This window comes from Acanthaster planci, linkage group LG07, assembly GCF_054643075.1.
Source record: "Acanthaster planci isolate LZ-2023a linkage group LG07, COTS_SCS, whole genome shotgun sequence".
Taxonomy (NCBI): domain Eukaryota; kingdom Metazoa; phylum Echinodermata; class Asteroidea; order Valvatida; family Acanthasteridae; genus Acanthaster; species Acanthaster planci.
The window spans coordinates 18,071,728-18,086,115 of record NC_141783.1 but is presented as its reverse complement, the minus strand read 5'-3'; the positions used below and the strand labels follow the sequence as shown (position 1 = coordinate 18,086,115).

The 14,388-nt window shown below is 43.8% G+C and overlaps 1 protein-coding gene across 1 annotated transcript in view; it reads right to left on the bottom strand.

Annotated features, from left to right (window-relative positions):
- Positions 1–13,990, bottom strand: part of LOC110980192 (uncharacterized) — a 28,381-nt gene extending 14,391 nt beyond the window's left edge. The window contains exon 1 of the mRNA XM_022236610.2: positions 13,231–13,990. Coding sequence (XP_022092302.1) covers positions 13,231–13,483 — 253 coding nt within the window. The 5' untranslated portion in view covers positions 13,484–13,990. The remainder of the gene's footprint in view (positions 1–13,230) is intronic.
- Between the last annotated feature and the right edge of the window lie 398 nt (positions 13,991–14,388).

Below are 14,388 nucleotides of genomic sequence, written 5' to 3'. Positions count from 1 at the left end.
TCTCCCACAAGAACCAATGACATCCAAAAAAGTACGTATGCAAATCGAACCACGTGACAAGATATTGTCAATAGTATAGTCCGGTAATCAGAACCCTCCATACAACAACTTCCAACTATTATTTTAACTGATTAGTTTCTCTCTCAGATTTTTTTATTCAGCAGGTTCTTGCTGTGCCTTGAACAGCAAGGCCAGCCCACCATCGATAGATCCTCCCTGACACCATAATTGATTTATTAATTTGGGCGATGTAGGTACGTTTTGTCCGTAAACTACCTGCCGGGCATTACCTACATTGATTTACGCAGACGTGTAATTGACTCCTGTATAGAGGAACATTAAGGTTGCTCGTTATTGAATTAGTTCACATTTCCTGCGGCCAGGCTACGCTGGATGGCTGATGATACGGCGGTCGATGGCCACCAAGATGTATCCACAAAAAAGGACGAGCAAACAGACCACCATATTCATTGACAGGTTCCTACTGATACCAAGAAAAGGGGGGTTTGATTAAGGTAAGCACACTGACACAGAGACGGACGAAGGGAAATGATGTTTCAGTAACAGCTTAGTAATTCCAACAGATGAATGACGAAGCACGAACTACGTTTTCAAACTATAGGCTCAAGGTTGCGGAGAAACATTCACTTCGATCAATAACACCACGCCCCACCTTTTTGGTTCCTCTTGAAGAATGGGCTTTTACTAATTGTCAGGGGCACCGAGATAACAGACGGACAGGCTGACCGAACAACCGATTTGCATATCAAGGACAAGCTATCAGACAGATTAAGAACCAATGACAAGCAAGCATATTTATGTGATTTCGGGAAAACACGTCCCCTGGATAGCAGCTGGACGACGGCGTTACCGATGGAACGCCATTAGCTCCGCTGGAAGCAAAGCCTTCCTTGGGAAATTATAGTCGTCAACAAACAATGCAGATGTCATACCACTGACCTTTTAAGTAGCAATGCCCGACATTATAATAAACATATATTTTAGTTTAAAAAAGAGAGGGGAAAATGTAATACTCTCCCTAAACTTCGCTGGACACCTCGACAAGGTTAACATAATTACATCACTGTGGCAAAGCTATGCTATCTCAATTTCAAGGAACATTTCCATGCCAACAGATGCCAACATATTCAATCAGGACTTGCCCCAAACAAACGGACTGACGCTGAGGCGCAGTTTGCGTCATGAAATTATGGACGATCTTGCGCCAGTAAGAAAAGAGTCGTCATCAAAACTATGTGTCCAAAAGTCAACCGGACTAATGCCTTATTAACATGAACTTGGACATCATTTGACTCGGCTTTAATACTTCACACATTTAGAGATGTTTTTAAGTCAATACCGTTACAGGCTCATGATTGTTACAAAACACAAGTCGTCGTGTTTTGATAACGCATTCCAAAACCCCAAATTTCCAAAGCCAATGTCAGTTTAATTTGGCTTCCACAGTGCTTAATTAAAACGCCTCTTCGCTCGGATACGGAGTTATACCAGAACTGTGAAAATGAAAAAACAAGTCGAAACTTGTCCGCAAAGGCGCCCCTCAAATTCAATTCAAATTAAGTGTTCAACAGTGTGATTACAATTTCAACTTCGTGTCTGAGAAGCAGTAGCCGACAACGTCAGCTAATTCAAATAATTATATCAAAATGAATTTTGAACATACATGACTTGCATATACACGTTACAGGTTTTATACACAAGTAAAAAACATCATTAATATCAATTTCGCTAAGCTTGAAAATGAATTATCGTTCTGATTATTCTGGGCTTTAAACTGAAAGGGCTACCCTGTTTGTCTCTCTCGACCGTCAACCAGCGTGTGAATCGCGGCGTACAATATCGAATTTGTCAGTGGGGCCGGCGATGCATCAATGACAGTTGAAGACCACCCGGCTCACCAGAGACCTTTTGCAAAGTTCACATTAAAGATGCGGCCCGCGGTTCTCAAACGGTTACTTCATCTTGCGATGTCTGAATGTGTTGTCTGCATTTTCCCGCCAGTTTTTGACAGGGCTGTGGTCACGCAGTATGAATGTACGATCTGAAGGAATCGCACACTTGCACCCTCACACACGGGTGCAATAGTCATATCCTTGCTCATGTGCATAGGCCTAGTTCGTGCTTTTTGTAAGGCGACACCTTAGGCCCTATTTGTCCCAATAATAAGATCAAAACTCTCCATGAAGTTCTTCCCTCGAGAAACTTTTCGGCTTCATTTATGCGGACACATCAACAAAATTTGAACAAAGAGACTTCACCAGGCCGTCTCTTTCTAAAAAGAAAAAAAAGCACATCTACCGGAAAAACAAACAAACTAGGACGGCAGGCTGGAATGAGAGTGACCATTCAGGGCACTGACCCTGCAGCAGTTCGTCTTCAGGAGTTCTCTTGGAGACAGTCTGTCTACTTCGCTCGAAACCTTGATGAACGAGCCATAGTGATTTCTTTCGAACTGAATATTGAGCAAGCTGCCATCTTATACGTATGATACAGATGTGATGCATCAAAGACTTACAATCCGCCAAAATAGCCATGTCCACGATTCCTCCATTGTTCTCGCGAAGAACAAGCTTAGAAATGGTCATCAATCTGTCATCGGCTTTACTGACAGATCTAGTTCTTTTAAAAGCAATTACAGAAAAGTGGCGCTATTCTTACCTTTCCATATTGACAAAAATAACAACCCTTCCCTTGTCGGACATTTTTGTAGAAGGAAAAATCGAAGAATCTGACGCAGTGATCTAAAGTGGAAACGAGGGATAGCGTGTGATGCTTCTCCCAGCATTTGACGAGAATTTTTTTTTCAAATAAATAGGCTATGGGTATAGGAATTTTAAATAAAACAGTGCATGCCCGTATAAAACGACAAAAGCCATAGGGCCTACTTGATTTTTTCCTCCGGCAGTAATGATGGGGAGTACCTTTAAGCTTTAAGAGAGGCAGACATCACGCCGCGGGACTACGTTGGCTGATCGTCAGCTCCTGAGAAGCTTCGCGGTCCATTTATGCTTTGGAGGGAAAATCGTGGAAGTGTGCCGGGGTCGGGAACGGAACTTGTGGAAGTATTGCGTTCTTCCTATACTGGGAAGAACACAACCTGAGATGCTGAAACCGAGGACAGACAATCAACTAGAAGAATGTGGAAGTTTTTGCTCAAAAAAGAAAAAAAAATTGACTAAATGTAATAATAGTAATATAATAATGTAAAGATGCACGTGAAAAGTTAGTTATATGTTAAGGAATACTATTTGACATGAAATTATGATTGCGGATAAAGTTTGGGTGAAATCTGACCAACTTTTAGGAAGGCTTGCTCCAAAGAGTGGGCATCATGGGGTTGGTGTTGAAATCACGTAGGAACAGAGGTGAGGCAACAACAGTTGGATATCACATTCATCTGAACTAAATAAAAACCAACCACTTTAGTATCTCTGTTTTTCATTTTCCACGCACTCTTTTTTCACTTCTCTGGCTAAAAACGAAAATGGATGTCTCACCAGAGGATGCTTTCAATTCATGACACTAGAAAGCCACCTTACCATAAGAATTCCAGATAAGTCGGATAGGGAAAGGCTGAAAACAAGACTAATGTTGCTAATTGCGTCTGCTAATTCGGTTCAAGGTCGATTCCTGTTGCTTGTCATCGGCACAATCATCGCGTCATGCCCATTAATGCCTAAGTCCTAGTAATGATTAAGAGACAATTAAAAATTCAGGAGATAAAAGCACAGTACGATTGGAAACGATATCGCTCCGAGGTCTCACTAAATGACTAAAACAATGCACTGGCCACAGAAGATAGGCCTATTAATCAGGCCAGTGAACAGTCATGATGTCCTTCCCAAGCCGGACTGTTGGAGTTCACGGAGGGACAAATGATGGTGACGGCGTTCCCAAATTGAAGATTTTTCCAGCATCTTAAACCTTTTGTGGTTACTGTTTATTGTGGTTGGATGATCATGAAACAGAGAACGGTTTTCTTTTCGATGCACGTGCTTCAGTTTTTTGCAAATAATGTTTTTTTTTCTGAAGCTGTGGAACTGCAGACCTCAGTGCCGGTAATTTTATGTAACTGGACGGTCCTCTTCCAAACACTGTCAATAGATATATTACGGATAAGAGACTAAATAAGACAAGTGAATGAAATTCAACTCTGTTTTACACAAAGACTCATAGCACAGTAGTTTCATGGTTGGCATGCGCGGGGTAAGCACCCGCACCCTTTTTGAACAAAAGGGACATAATGAAGGTTTTTTCCTTTAATTCTGAAAAATCACCCAGGCAAAACCTTCAACCACAAAAAAGACACAATGGGAATGATACAGTATTAATCAACGCGCGTTAATTGTAAGCAAGGCTTTCCTGGACGCGCACGTCGACCAATCCGATCGCTCAGCAGTCAAGGTCGGCGCGCCTGCGAACAGACAACATCGCAGCCATGCACGTAAAAAATTTTCTCTCTCTCTCTCTCTCTCTCTTTTTTTCAGGCGGGTAATTATTTTTGACACTTTTTAGGGGAGGGGAGGGGGGTCTGAGCGTGGCAGCGGACGGCACGGGCAGCTGGCGGGGGGGGGCGTGGGAACTGTTCACGCGAAGCGGTTGGAGGGGTGGGGGACAGAGCAACGGGCCATTTAGCGTAATTGATGTTGCCGATAAGATGAGACATCATTTGGCCGTGGGTCACGGCCGGTTGGTTTTTGTGGCCACTATGATTAGGGTTATCCATCTCAACAATCGACCGTGTGTGTGCTGTCCTCCAAGTCTTTAAACTCTTGTGTTTTGGTGATGAAGCTTCGCACGAACTCGGGCACAGAAGAAAACAAAACCGCGCGTGTGTTTATCCGTCTTGTCTGTCTTGGTCTGTGCCAGGCTATCTGTGCGAAGGTCCAGCCAAAACGATGATGATCTTGGACCCTCTGCAAAGGTTGTTTTTTTTTCTTAACTGCCTTTGTCTTCCTTGTGGGGAGTAAACAAAGTGGCAATCAATTATTCTCCCTTTCGCTAAGTTGATTTAAATATATTTTAAAGATGTGCCAGCGAAACACAAGCTTTGGAATGGGACATGAAGTCACCAAAGGGGCAGAGGTGAAAACGAGAAAAAAGGGCTAAGTTAAAGAAGGAAAGCAATGAATCATTGCCTGTTTATATCAATACATCTTGCTTCTCAAAAAGTCCTCCAAAAGTACACATTTCGAGAGCCATTCAAACTCCTTAGAGGTAGCGAGTAGATTAGAAAAATAGACGACGGTAATTACGAACGAGCATATGGAGGGAACGACGCAATGTTTTCTTGAGAAGTGCAGATGTTGCAAGGGAACATCGAAGCCTACCGTATGAAGGGACCATACGCGTATTCATTGGCCACACTTATCGCTGCGAGTATTTTGGCGCCAAATACATCTTAAAGGAAGAAGTATCATATTTTCGCAGTGTACAAATAATAAGACTGCTATTGAACGCACTGGCCACCACTGCGGAGACTAGCAGGCCGAGTTCTAAGTGGGCCAGGCTTCATTTAATTTTGACGGTCAGGAGGGATAAATCTTTCATACGACCGCATTTTTTGATCTTAAGAACACCATAACCAGCAATATGGGTCAGCCATCGGTGATCTGATTCTACGAAATGAGGTCCTTGGGCATTTTTCGAACAATTCGTGTTGTTTATGTATTTTGAAAACAGCGACTAGCATCTCATTTTCACGCATCGCTCGCATGATAAGCCTGAGTAATACGGACATCAAGGAGAAACCATCAAGATAAGACGAGCGAATTTCCATTGTGTAATCTTTGGAGGCATATCAGCTTCAAACGAGTTTGGGGGAACTTAGGACTTATTTGTTAGGATCGTGCCCGACGTGCATAGTATTCATTACACGGTGCAAGGGCTGTAACGGCGCTGCTGAATAATTCATGCCATCTCGCCCCCCCCCACCCGCATGGTCAATTTCGTTATCATCCCCGCAGCTCTGCATAATTAAACGCAACGATGAATTATGCATGAGGCCGTGACAGCCGCAGCGCAACCGCGTGCTGAAAACGTGCATCAGGGCCTGTGCTGGCGGCCAAAACAATTTACCTCATTTGAAATTAATTATGCAGAAGTACATTAAATGCCTGCATTGCGACAACGGCGTAAGTGATTAAAAATCGAGCACGCTCACTCTCTACTTTAGGCCCGGAGATCCACTAATTGCTGCTATATTTTTCAGAGGGGCACGTATCTTTTCAAAAACTCCCTCTGCGATCGTTAAATATGGATAGAGCAGAGCGCACGGAAAGTTTTCCTATTAAGTGCCTCGCGTGAGAACGGGATGGATTTATTGAGGCGTAATTTCAACAAAGATAGGTAGACTTTGTTGCAGGACTAGGTTAGAGCAGATAAGCACACATTCTGGAAGGTAGCCAATGTAAACTGCAGTTAAAAGCCAATTCCCAGTGTCTTAAATCGCTTGTCTGTGTATGCAAAGCAGTTGTGATAAACATAACTTCTTTAAGCATCAGCTTTGGGGTTTTCGACAGAAAAGAATCTGGAAATGATGTGTGTAATTGTAACAAGAATCCTCCTGACAGTGTGCAAACACGCACCGCTTGCTGTATCATTGTCATGCGGGTATTTCTGCGTTGGGTGATATCGTCCTGCCATCGTTTGCGGTCTTTCTTCACGTATCATGGAGCCTCTGGGGAAGTGTTTCTAAATGCATGTTATAGACAGCCTTTCTGAGCTAAATTATCGTTAATTGACAAGTAGTTTGAGCACCGATTACCACATCATCCAGCTTCTATCGCGACATCTGTGTTGGTTTTGCTACGCTAATATTAATCATGGAGCTAGTCCAGGAGCCGTTGGTAGCTTTCGTCGTCTGCGCTCACTGAAAGAACGAATCGCACAGAGACATTTGATTTTAAACACATCGGTGCCAAGAAATGGAAATGAGCTGACGTCACGGCCCAAGCGCAACAAGCAGCCAACGTCCCAAGGAAGCTCTCCCGAAGTACAATGACCAATCTCACGCAATCGCCGACTGCCACATAGTCTTAGAATTCTGGATAACCGAAAACAACGTTCAAGGGAGACGACAGTACTGCGATACACTCAGCTCTTACACGTGCGCGCGCATTGGACAGGATTTTGTCAAAGCAGCCTGTTAGTCGACGAGGCATCGAACGCGCGCGTACCACCTGTCAACGACGAGGTACCACGGCAGTAATGACGTCGAATTCTTCTTGCCAAATTTACCCACACGGAACACTTTTTCCCTGTCTACAATTTCAAGGACATCTGGGAGACAGCTTGACTCTGCAACTTTTGGTATCGTTGGCAAGGTCGCAGACTAGACCGAAAAGCTTGGCAAACAACGAGAGAAATGCACTTTACAGATCGTCCGTGAACCTACCAAGAACGCAATTAACAGACAATTGAACCTAATTTAATATTTCAAATCATCCGCAGTGAAATCATTTATTCATATCAATGCCACGAAGGCATCCCTCTCCACTCAAAAACTGTCATCGACAAGCCTGCTCGGTTTTTAGTGCCTCCACTATCGAAAAAAAAGCCAATCAAGGAAGATACATAATGAAATGGCTACCCACCTGGCACCTTTGAGTCTTAAGATATTTAAATGCAATGGATACATATTTAACGAATGCCTAATTGAGCTCAGTTGGCATAAATGGTTTGCAATTCCAGAGGAAAGGAAAAACAAATGAGAACAAACACGTCGTTGCTCTCTTGAAACTTTGCAGACAGAACTGCTCGTTTGCAACATAATTCTCGTCGTAGGCGTTAATCCGCGGGGGTCCAGCACTGAGCTAATTTGGCAGATTCGATCAGTGCTTGGAAAAGGGACGCAGTGTTTTAAACCTGACCGTAATTAAGGAAGAGTGCAGGCAAAGACAGAAAATAATAACTTGATAGATTAACAGGGGAACGTGGAGGTAATTAGATGCCACAAATGCAATCAGGTCAAAGATTATCCGCGCTGACAGTGAAATACGAGCTGCATTAAAGAAAGAAAAAAAAGGAATAAAAATTAAAAAGACCAGTTGGGCAGTCCTTCTGGAATAAAGAAAACACATGTCACGGCTACCTTATTGATTCATTTGGGCGTATTTCAATTTGAACGTAGAAGCGAGGGCGAGTTGGTTTTTCGGCTTGTAAGTCACGTAAGGGCGACGCGGGGAGATTCGACGGCTAAGCCGGATGAGCCGTCCGGACGAGTAGTCGCGGGCTCCGGAACTGATCCGGGTGTATGAGGTTACATGAGAAACTTTAAACGCGGATTTAGGATTTTTTGTGGACACGGTTTATATTGATACAAATCATATTCTTGCTGTCCGTGTTGCAGGGTCGGCGAACAGTGAAAATGCAAGCTGTGAACTCGACCGTCAAAAGGGAATGAATTATACCGCATTCAAAATGTCCTGCGAAACTAAATAAAAAGTAAAGTGACAATAATTTAATCGTATAGATAGGTCTCTTTTACATTATGGTCCTTCCTCATTTTCATTTCACATGATTGGAAACGTTCAAATTCCGAAAGCCATATGTCCAAGAAATATTTTTTAAATGTCTTCAAACGTAAAACAGGAACAAGGAATTGATCATGCAAGCCACGCCACCAGGATATCTCAAAAATCATTTCACATTTCGATTTTATTTAATCAATTTTAATCGATATCATGTGAGCTGTGGATGGGAGGGAAGTCTACTGAACAAGCACTTAAAATCTGGCTTGCTTCCAAATCATCTTAGAATCAAATCTTATTGAAATCATATTTACAAACATCAGCTGCACTTGTAAGTAATTTTGACACACAATGAAGTTTTGTCGACGAGAGCCTTAAAGAATCTAACTTGTCCAAAATCAAGTTCAGATTTTCGAAAACTGAATGTTGTTAATAAACAAACGTTCTTTACGAAAAACCAAAAGAACTCAAAAGTGACGACACGAGGAGCTTGTGAAATTATAAGGCGCCGCACCTTTTGGGAGATAAGGTGGAACAGATGGAGCAGAGTCGTTGAACTTACACAGTTGATCTCGTCCTTACATGTTTCCAAACAGGAACAATTATGCCATGTGAAATAGGAATGGTAAAAAGAAATTCGAAAAATTGTGACTTTTTATGATAAAATAACAGCCAGTTGCGCCAACAAAAATAATGTAGTAAGTGTGATATCAATTTCTTATTGTTATCTTAAAGGACAGTGTGAGGGCATCAGCATTTAGGAAGCAGACGGACGACCAAGTCTTACCTCCCGAAACGTAGACGCTCATTTCTGGCCCAATGTCTTCACGAGATGTAAACCCGTCAAGTTAAATTGTTCAACTATAAATATGGGGTACTTTGAGGTAGATGCGTAAAAAAAATCTCCCTTGGAATCCTTTTGATTGAGTTCGCTACCTTCTTTCTATTTAAAGATGAAAGAGAGCAACGACCACCAATGCAAAAACACGGAGAATGAAGGCGAGAAGACGACGAAGAAAAAGAATCTCATGGCCGGGAGCAATAGATGTACTTCTTTGTTCAGTATCTATGTACGCGGCCCGCGCCTAGGATGGTTTACCCACCCGGGGGCGGCGTAATAACCCGCTGACAGTCCGCCGGAATATTCCCGCCTAATCTCCGTCAAGTGAGCCTTAAATGATAAATTTACCTGACACAAGCTCGCCGGTAAATCCAATTTTGGATTATTAAGCCGACTTGTTAGAAGAGGAAGGAAGATTGAATTCCATTGTTCATAATTCTTCTGACGTGTGAGGCTCTCTTCTTCTTTTTTTCATTTTTTCCCTTTAAGGATTTTTTTTTCTCTTTTGAATTTGAGCTGTAATCGTCTAATCATTGCCGGGGTTGAAAGTGGATGATTGAATGCAAACGGACTGGGCTCTCATCTTTCTCGCGCCCCTGCCTCGCTCCCTTCAGCTCTCGCTGTCTAAATTGGATACTCGATGATTCCGCGGGACTTCCTCGACACTGTGACGGAGCCGGGGACACTTTCTTCCACCTTTCCTCCCTTCATGCATTTTCATCACCGGGGTTCTGAATGGCCGGTGTCCTCGGGCCGTCCCCTCGAGTAAGAGTCCGGTCCCCCCCCTTACAACCAAAACACACAGAAAAAGGGACAACTCGTGGAATATATGCATTGGAAGGGCTCGATCGTCTGGAGCGCTCCGAACACAGGGGTAAGCGGGTAGAAATAGATAGAAGAGCCGGCGGGGGATTTCTGTCAAAGGCTCGGTCTCGACACAGACGACATATGGCCACGACTATCCAGACACACTTGCTTTCCTGATCAGACTCACTTTGATTAATACAGAGAAGCTTAAAGCAAGTATACGAATCTCAAACAATAACGCATATACGCTCCAAACATAACAAGCTCGGGGAATGTTAACCCCTCCTCCTTTTTTTTGGGGGGGGGGCGTCGTGATGGTTAGGTATCTATCTTTACTGGGAATTAACTTGTTTTCCGAGTTGGCGCAGTATTGCTTTCCGGCCGTCGACGGCGGAAAATTACCCTCACACCCCGCGGCCAAAGTAAACAAATTGTATCAGAAAGCAACAGATTTGGTTCAATTAATATGACAAAATTCCTTTCCTTCGTCAGTGCGCGATGACGGTGGAAGGCGAGAGGTTCTCTAACAGACCTGCGGGCAGATTTTTCCTATTAATTTCCGGGGAAACAAGTCCCTTTTTCTGTCTCCCGCGCGCTGTCTCTCTTTCTGCAATCTTCTTCACCCTCTGTTTTTTTCCATGATGTTGATAGTGGGCTTTGAGTTTTCTCCGCGTTCGTCTGCTGATGCACGAGGGAGGTCACCAGCCCGCCGTCGTGGCCGGGACAAGTTTTCCTCACGGGGGAGAAAAAACTTGGTTAAAGAGTATCAGAGGAACGCTAGATGGGACGCAATTACCCAGCCTGTCATGTGACTTCTGGCTTCCAGCTCTCTGGTCGTCTACGACAACATTTCAGGGGAGAAGTCATCTGACGGGCTCGCTTGTGGGGAAATGGGTCCGATATTGAAAAGAGCTGTACCAGGAGTAAGTCCCTTAAATGGAATTGAAAGAAGATTGTTCCCCCAGTCCTAGCTATAGTGTAGGTTAACGAATGGCACATATCTATTTGCGAACGGTGGAAAAACCAAACGCTAACCAGGACAAGAAGCCACCGTTTAACTATGGCAGACAAAAAGAAAGAGGCATGCACAAAGCGGTCGCGTGCGACCAATACCTGCTACATTTCATCTGCAAAATCCCGGAAAATGGCGCACTGCAAGAATGTCTGGCTGCGGCAATCCACAAGCGACTGGTGTGAGCTTTCAAATCCATACCATTCATTAACACATTAACAAAAAAAGAAGCCGCTCAAACTGTTTTTGCGACTGGATACCGGCAGCCTGGATTCGAACCTTCGACAAACCGCAAAGCACAAATCACTGGCTCATACTGTACCACCAACCCAGCGTTGTGACTTGAATCCTTACGATTGCGGCGCGCCTGTTCCTTACATGTCAGTGAACAGACACAAATATAAAAGAAGATCCGTATCATTTCAGTGGAACAACCACATCAAATCCAATTAAACTAAATGGCTTGAACAAAGCGTCAATTATTGACCTCCCAGTGGGACGTCACGAAGTTGCCAGTCTATAAACAAAAGCCACCTTACGCGGATGAAGTCCAAGTATAACGAGCCTGTGTTAACCATTTCATTAGCAAAGTGTTAATGATACAATTTCCTGTCAATTGGTCTAGTTATTACCTTTAATGTGAATGAAATAGAACAATATTAGGCCTGTGTTTTATTCTGATAGCATTATGCAGCCATTATGCCCAGCACAGCCGGAAACCCGGAAATTTTTCGTGCGTCCATGGCCCGATTTGTAAAGACGTCATTTTACAATAAATTGCATGCTCGGTTGACACATTATGCACTATCAATGTCAGCTATTCACTCAATTATGAGAGATTCTCTCTCAAAAAATCATTCCTTCTTTCTGTCAGAAAATCAGTCACCTTTCTAAGGCACGCGTGTTCTCTTTTCTTGTCTTTTCGCATTTTACATTGCAGTCAGTGGCCTAGACAATGGAAACTGCTCAGTAGAAGAAAAGGTGATATCAATAGAACCAAATTGCTATCATTTCCAACAGAATCTGTGAAATTGACTTCCCTTAGTGCAGATGAACCACTTAGGAACTATCTCTCTATCTATCCAATTCAAGACCCCCTTGGCGCCAGGCGTCGGGGCGGTACATCCCCTCTGCAAAAAGACACCCGAATTACCCGCTATTAACTAATTAGACTGATGTGAGGTGCCCTGAATCCCAAAGAGGGATTAGGATGATTTTTCTCTGAGCCTAAGAGGATTTTGGGAGGTGCTCAGACAAAGGTTGAGTCATTGTCATGACCTCATGCCTTGGAAGAGGAAACACGGTTGCACGGTACGATTTCTTCGATAATTGGCAATGAGAAAATCACGCAATTTCTACCGTGCCGCTCTGATTTTTAAATCGCATTATTTATTTGCACTTTTGGACAACAAACAAGAGCTCAGCCAGTCATTAGTTGATTTCAACAAACCCTAACAAACTGACAAAATGATGTTCCGGAATGAGATGTGGCATCAACACTGCGGCTAAGAAGGACATGACGCACAACTCACTTTATTTTGCGAACTCAGTCTGAACAGAGGGTACTGACTGAAAAAGCAATGAGAGAAATTATTAAGCTCTTGTGTGTTTTCCATGATAAATGCATGGATTTGATCTTGATGTTATTCATGCAGGCTGGTGCATTAGCCTAAGTAGTACTGAAATATGTAGACCTACATGGACATTTTCTGTTCGAAATATCAATCTTGTAAGTTCAAACTTAAGCTCCTCTCTTTGTCCGTGATGGGAATAATAGTAGTTGTGCTAAAATAGGAATCAACCAATTGAAGAGATAATTTTCTTTATTTAAGGTTAAAGCTATAATAGGTTATAACCACGAATTTCTATTTGCAATTTAAAGCCAATTTTATCGAAGATTTGTTGAGTGGGTTGTGTTTATCCACGATCGCGTATTGAAATGGTTGGTCTATAGGATATGAATTATATATATTATCTGATGAACTCTTTGATGATGATGCTCGGGTTGACCGAAAACTGTTTTTCCTATCACTGAGATAATTAAATAGAAACACTAGAAGGAGAAAGAGTCCACTCACCCAGCATTGATTCCCCACCGGGGCTGGCTTTGGCCTTGGACACGCTGGACCCGCAAGACGACACATCGCTCAGCTGTGAGCCTTTCGCCAGGAAGCCGTCCGGCGAGAAGGCCCCGGTGGAGGCTGACGACACCGGCAGCCCGAAGTCGAAGGCGCGAGAGCTGGGGAATCCGAGCCCCGGTGAGCCGAAGGCGTACAGTCCGAGAGGTCCGAGTGAGTGCGGCAACTGTCCACCGACGATAGGCGAATCCATGGCGGGGCGTGGAGCTCCTATCAGCCCGTGCGTAACCCTAAACGTCGACACGGTGCCGTGTTCGTCTCTCAGTTGACTTTAGCAACACATTTATTTTGACTTAGGGATGTCTTTGCTCGAGACTCCGGTGGTCCAAATGGCTGAAGTCAACAATGTTACAAGCTATCAGCTACGAAGAGTGCCAGCGCTCAATGTGACATCGGGTCGACTATAACACACTGCGTTATTATAGCACCTTAATAGCGGTTGGTTGCAATTTTTCATATACCCTGTCACTCTTATGCCTACAGTCAAACCCCTTGACAAAAAGACTGCTGCCTCAAAACTACTTGCTGGTCTGCGGTGGGTCCCTGCTTGCTTTTGTTAAGGGTTTAATTGCCCGGCTGATTGAAACGTGGCGCGGTGACCAAACACAGTCACACGCAAAAAAGCATAGTTTGTTGTGCAGTTGCACGTTTTCACGGGCACGCGGTAGATACGCATGCCTGGTGCGTACGAACTGCCGTGGCAGAGGCAGCGGCGTAGCGGTGATGCAGTAACAGCGCCGCCGCGCTGTTTTCCCCCGGGGGGGAGTGACATCAAATTCACGCTAGCCAATGACGGGCCTGGGGGGTTGTTCCACACCGCTACGCGTGCGTCGTCTTGTCTTCTGGGCATACACGGTCCACATGCAACAAATAAACGTAGACAACTCGATTTGAAATTGAGAACTGCTGATGGGCCTAATGACACTCCTTATTCCGTCTCCGTGTGTAGCGCTGCATCCGTCCATTTATCATACTGCGAGTGATATTCATACAATTACGGTTTATAGCCTCTGCTGTCTGCAAAACGTCCCGTCCTATAACAGTTACGAATCTCGAAGGATCATTATTTTGCCCGAAAATGACCAACAGGATTTCTTG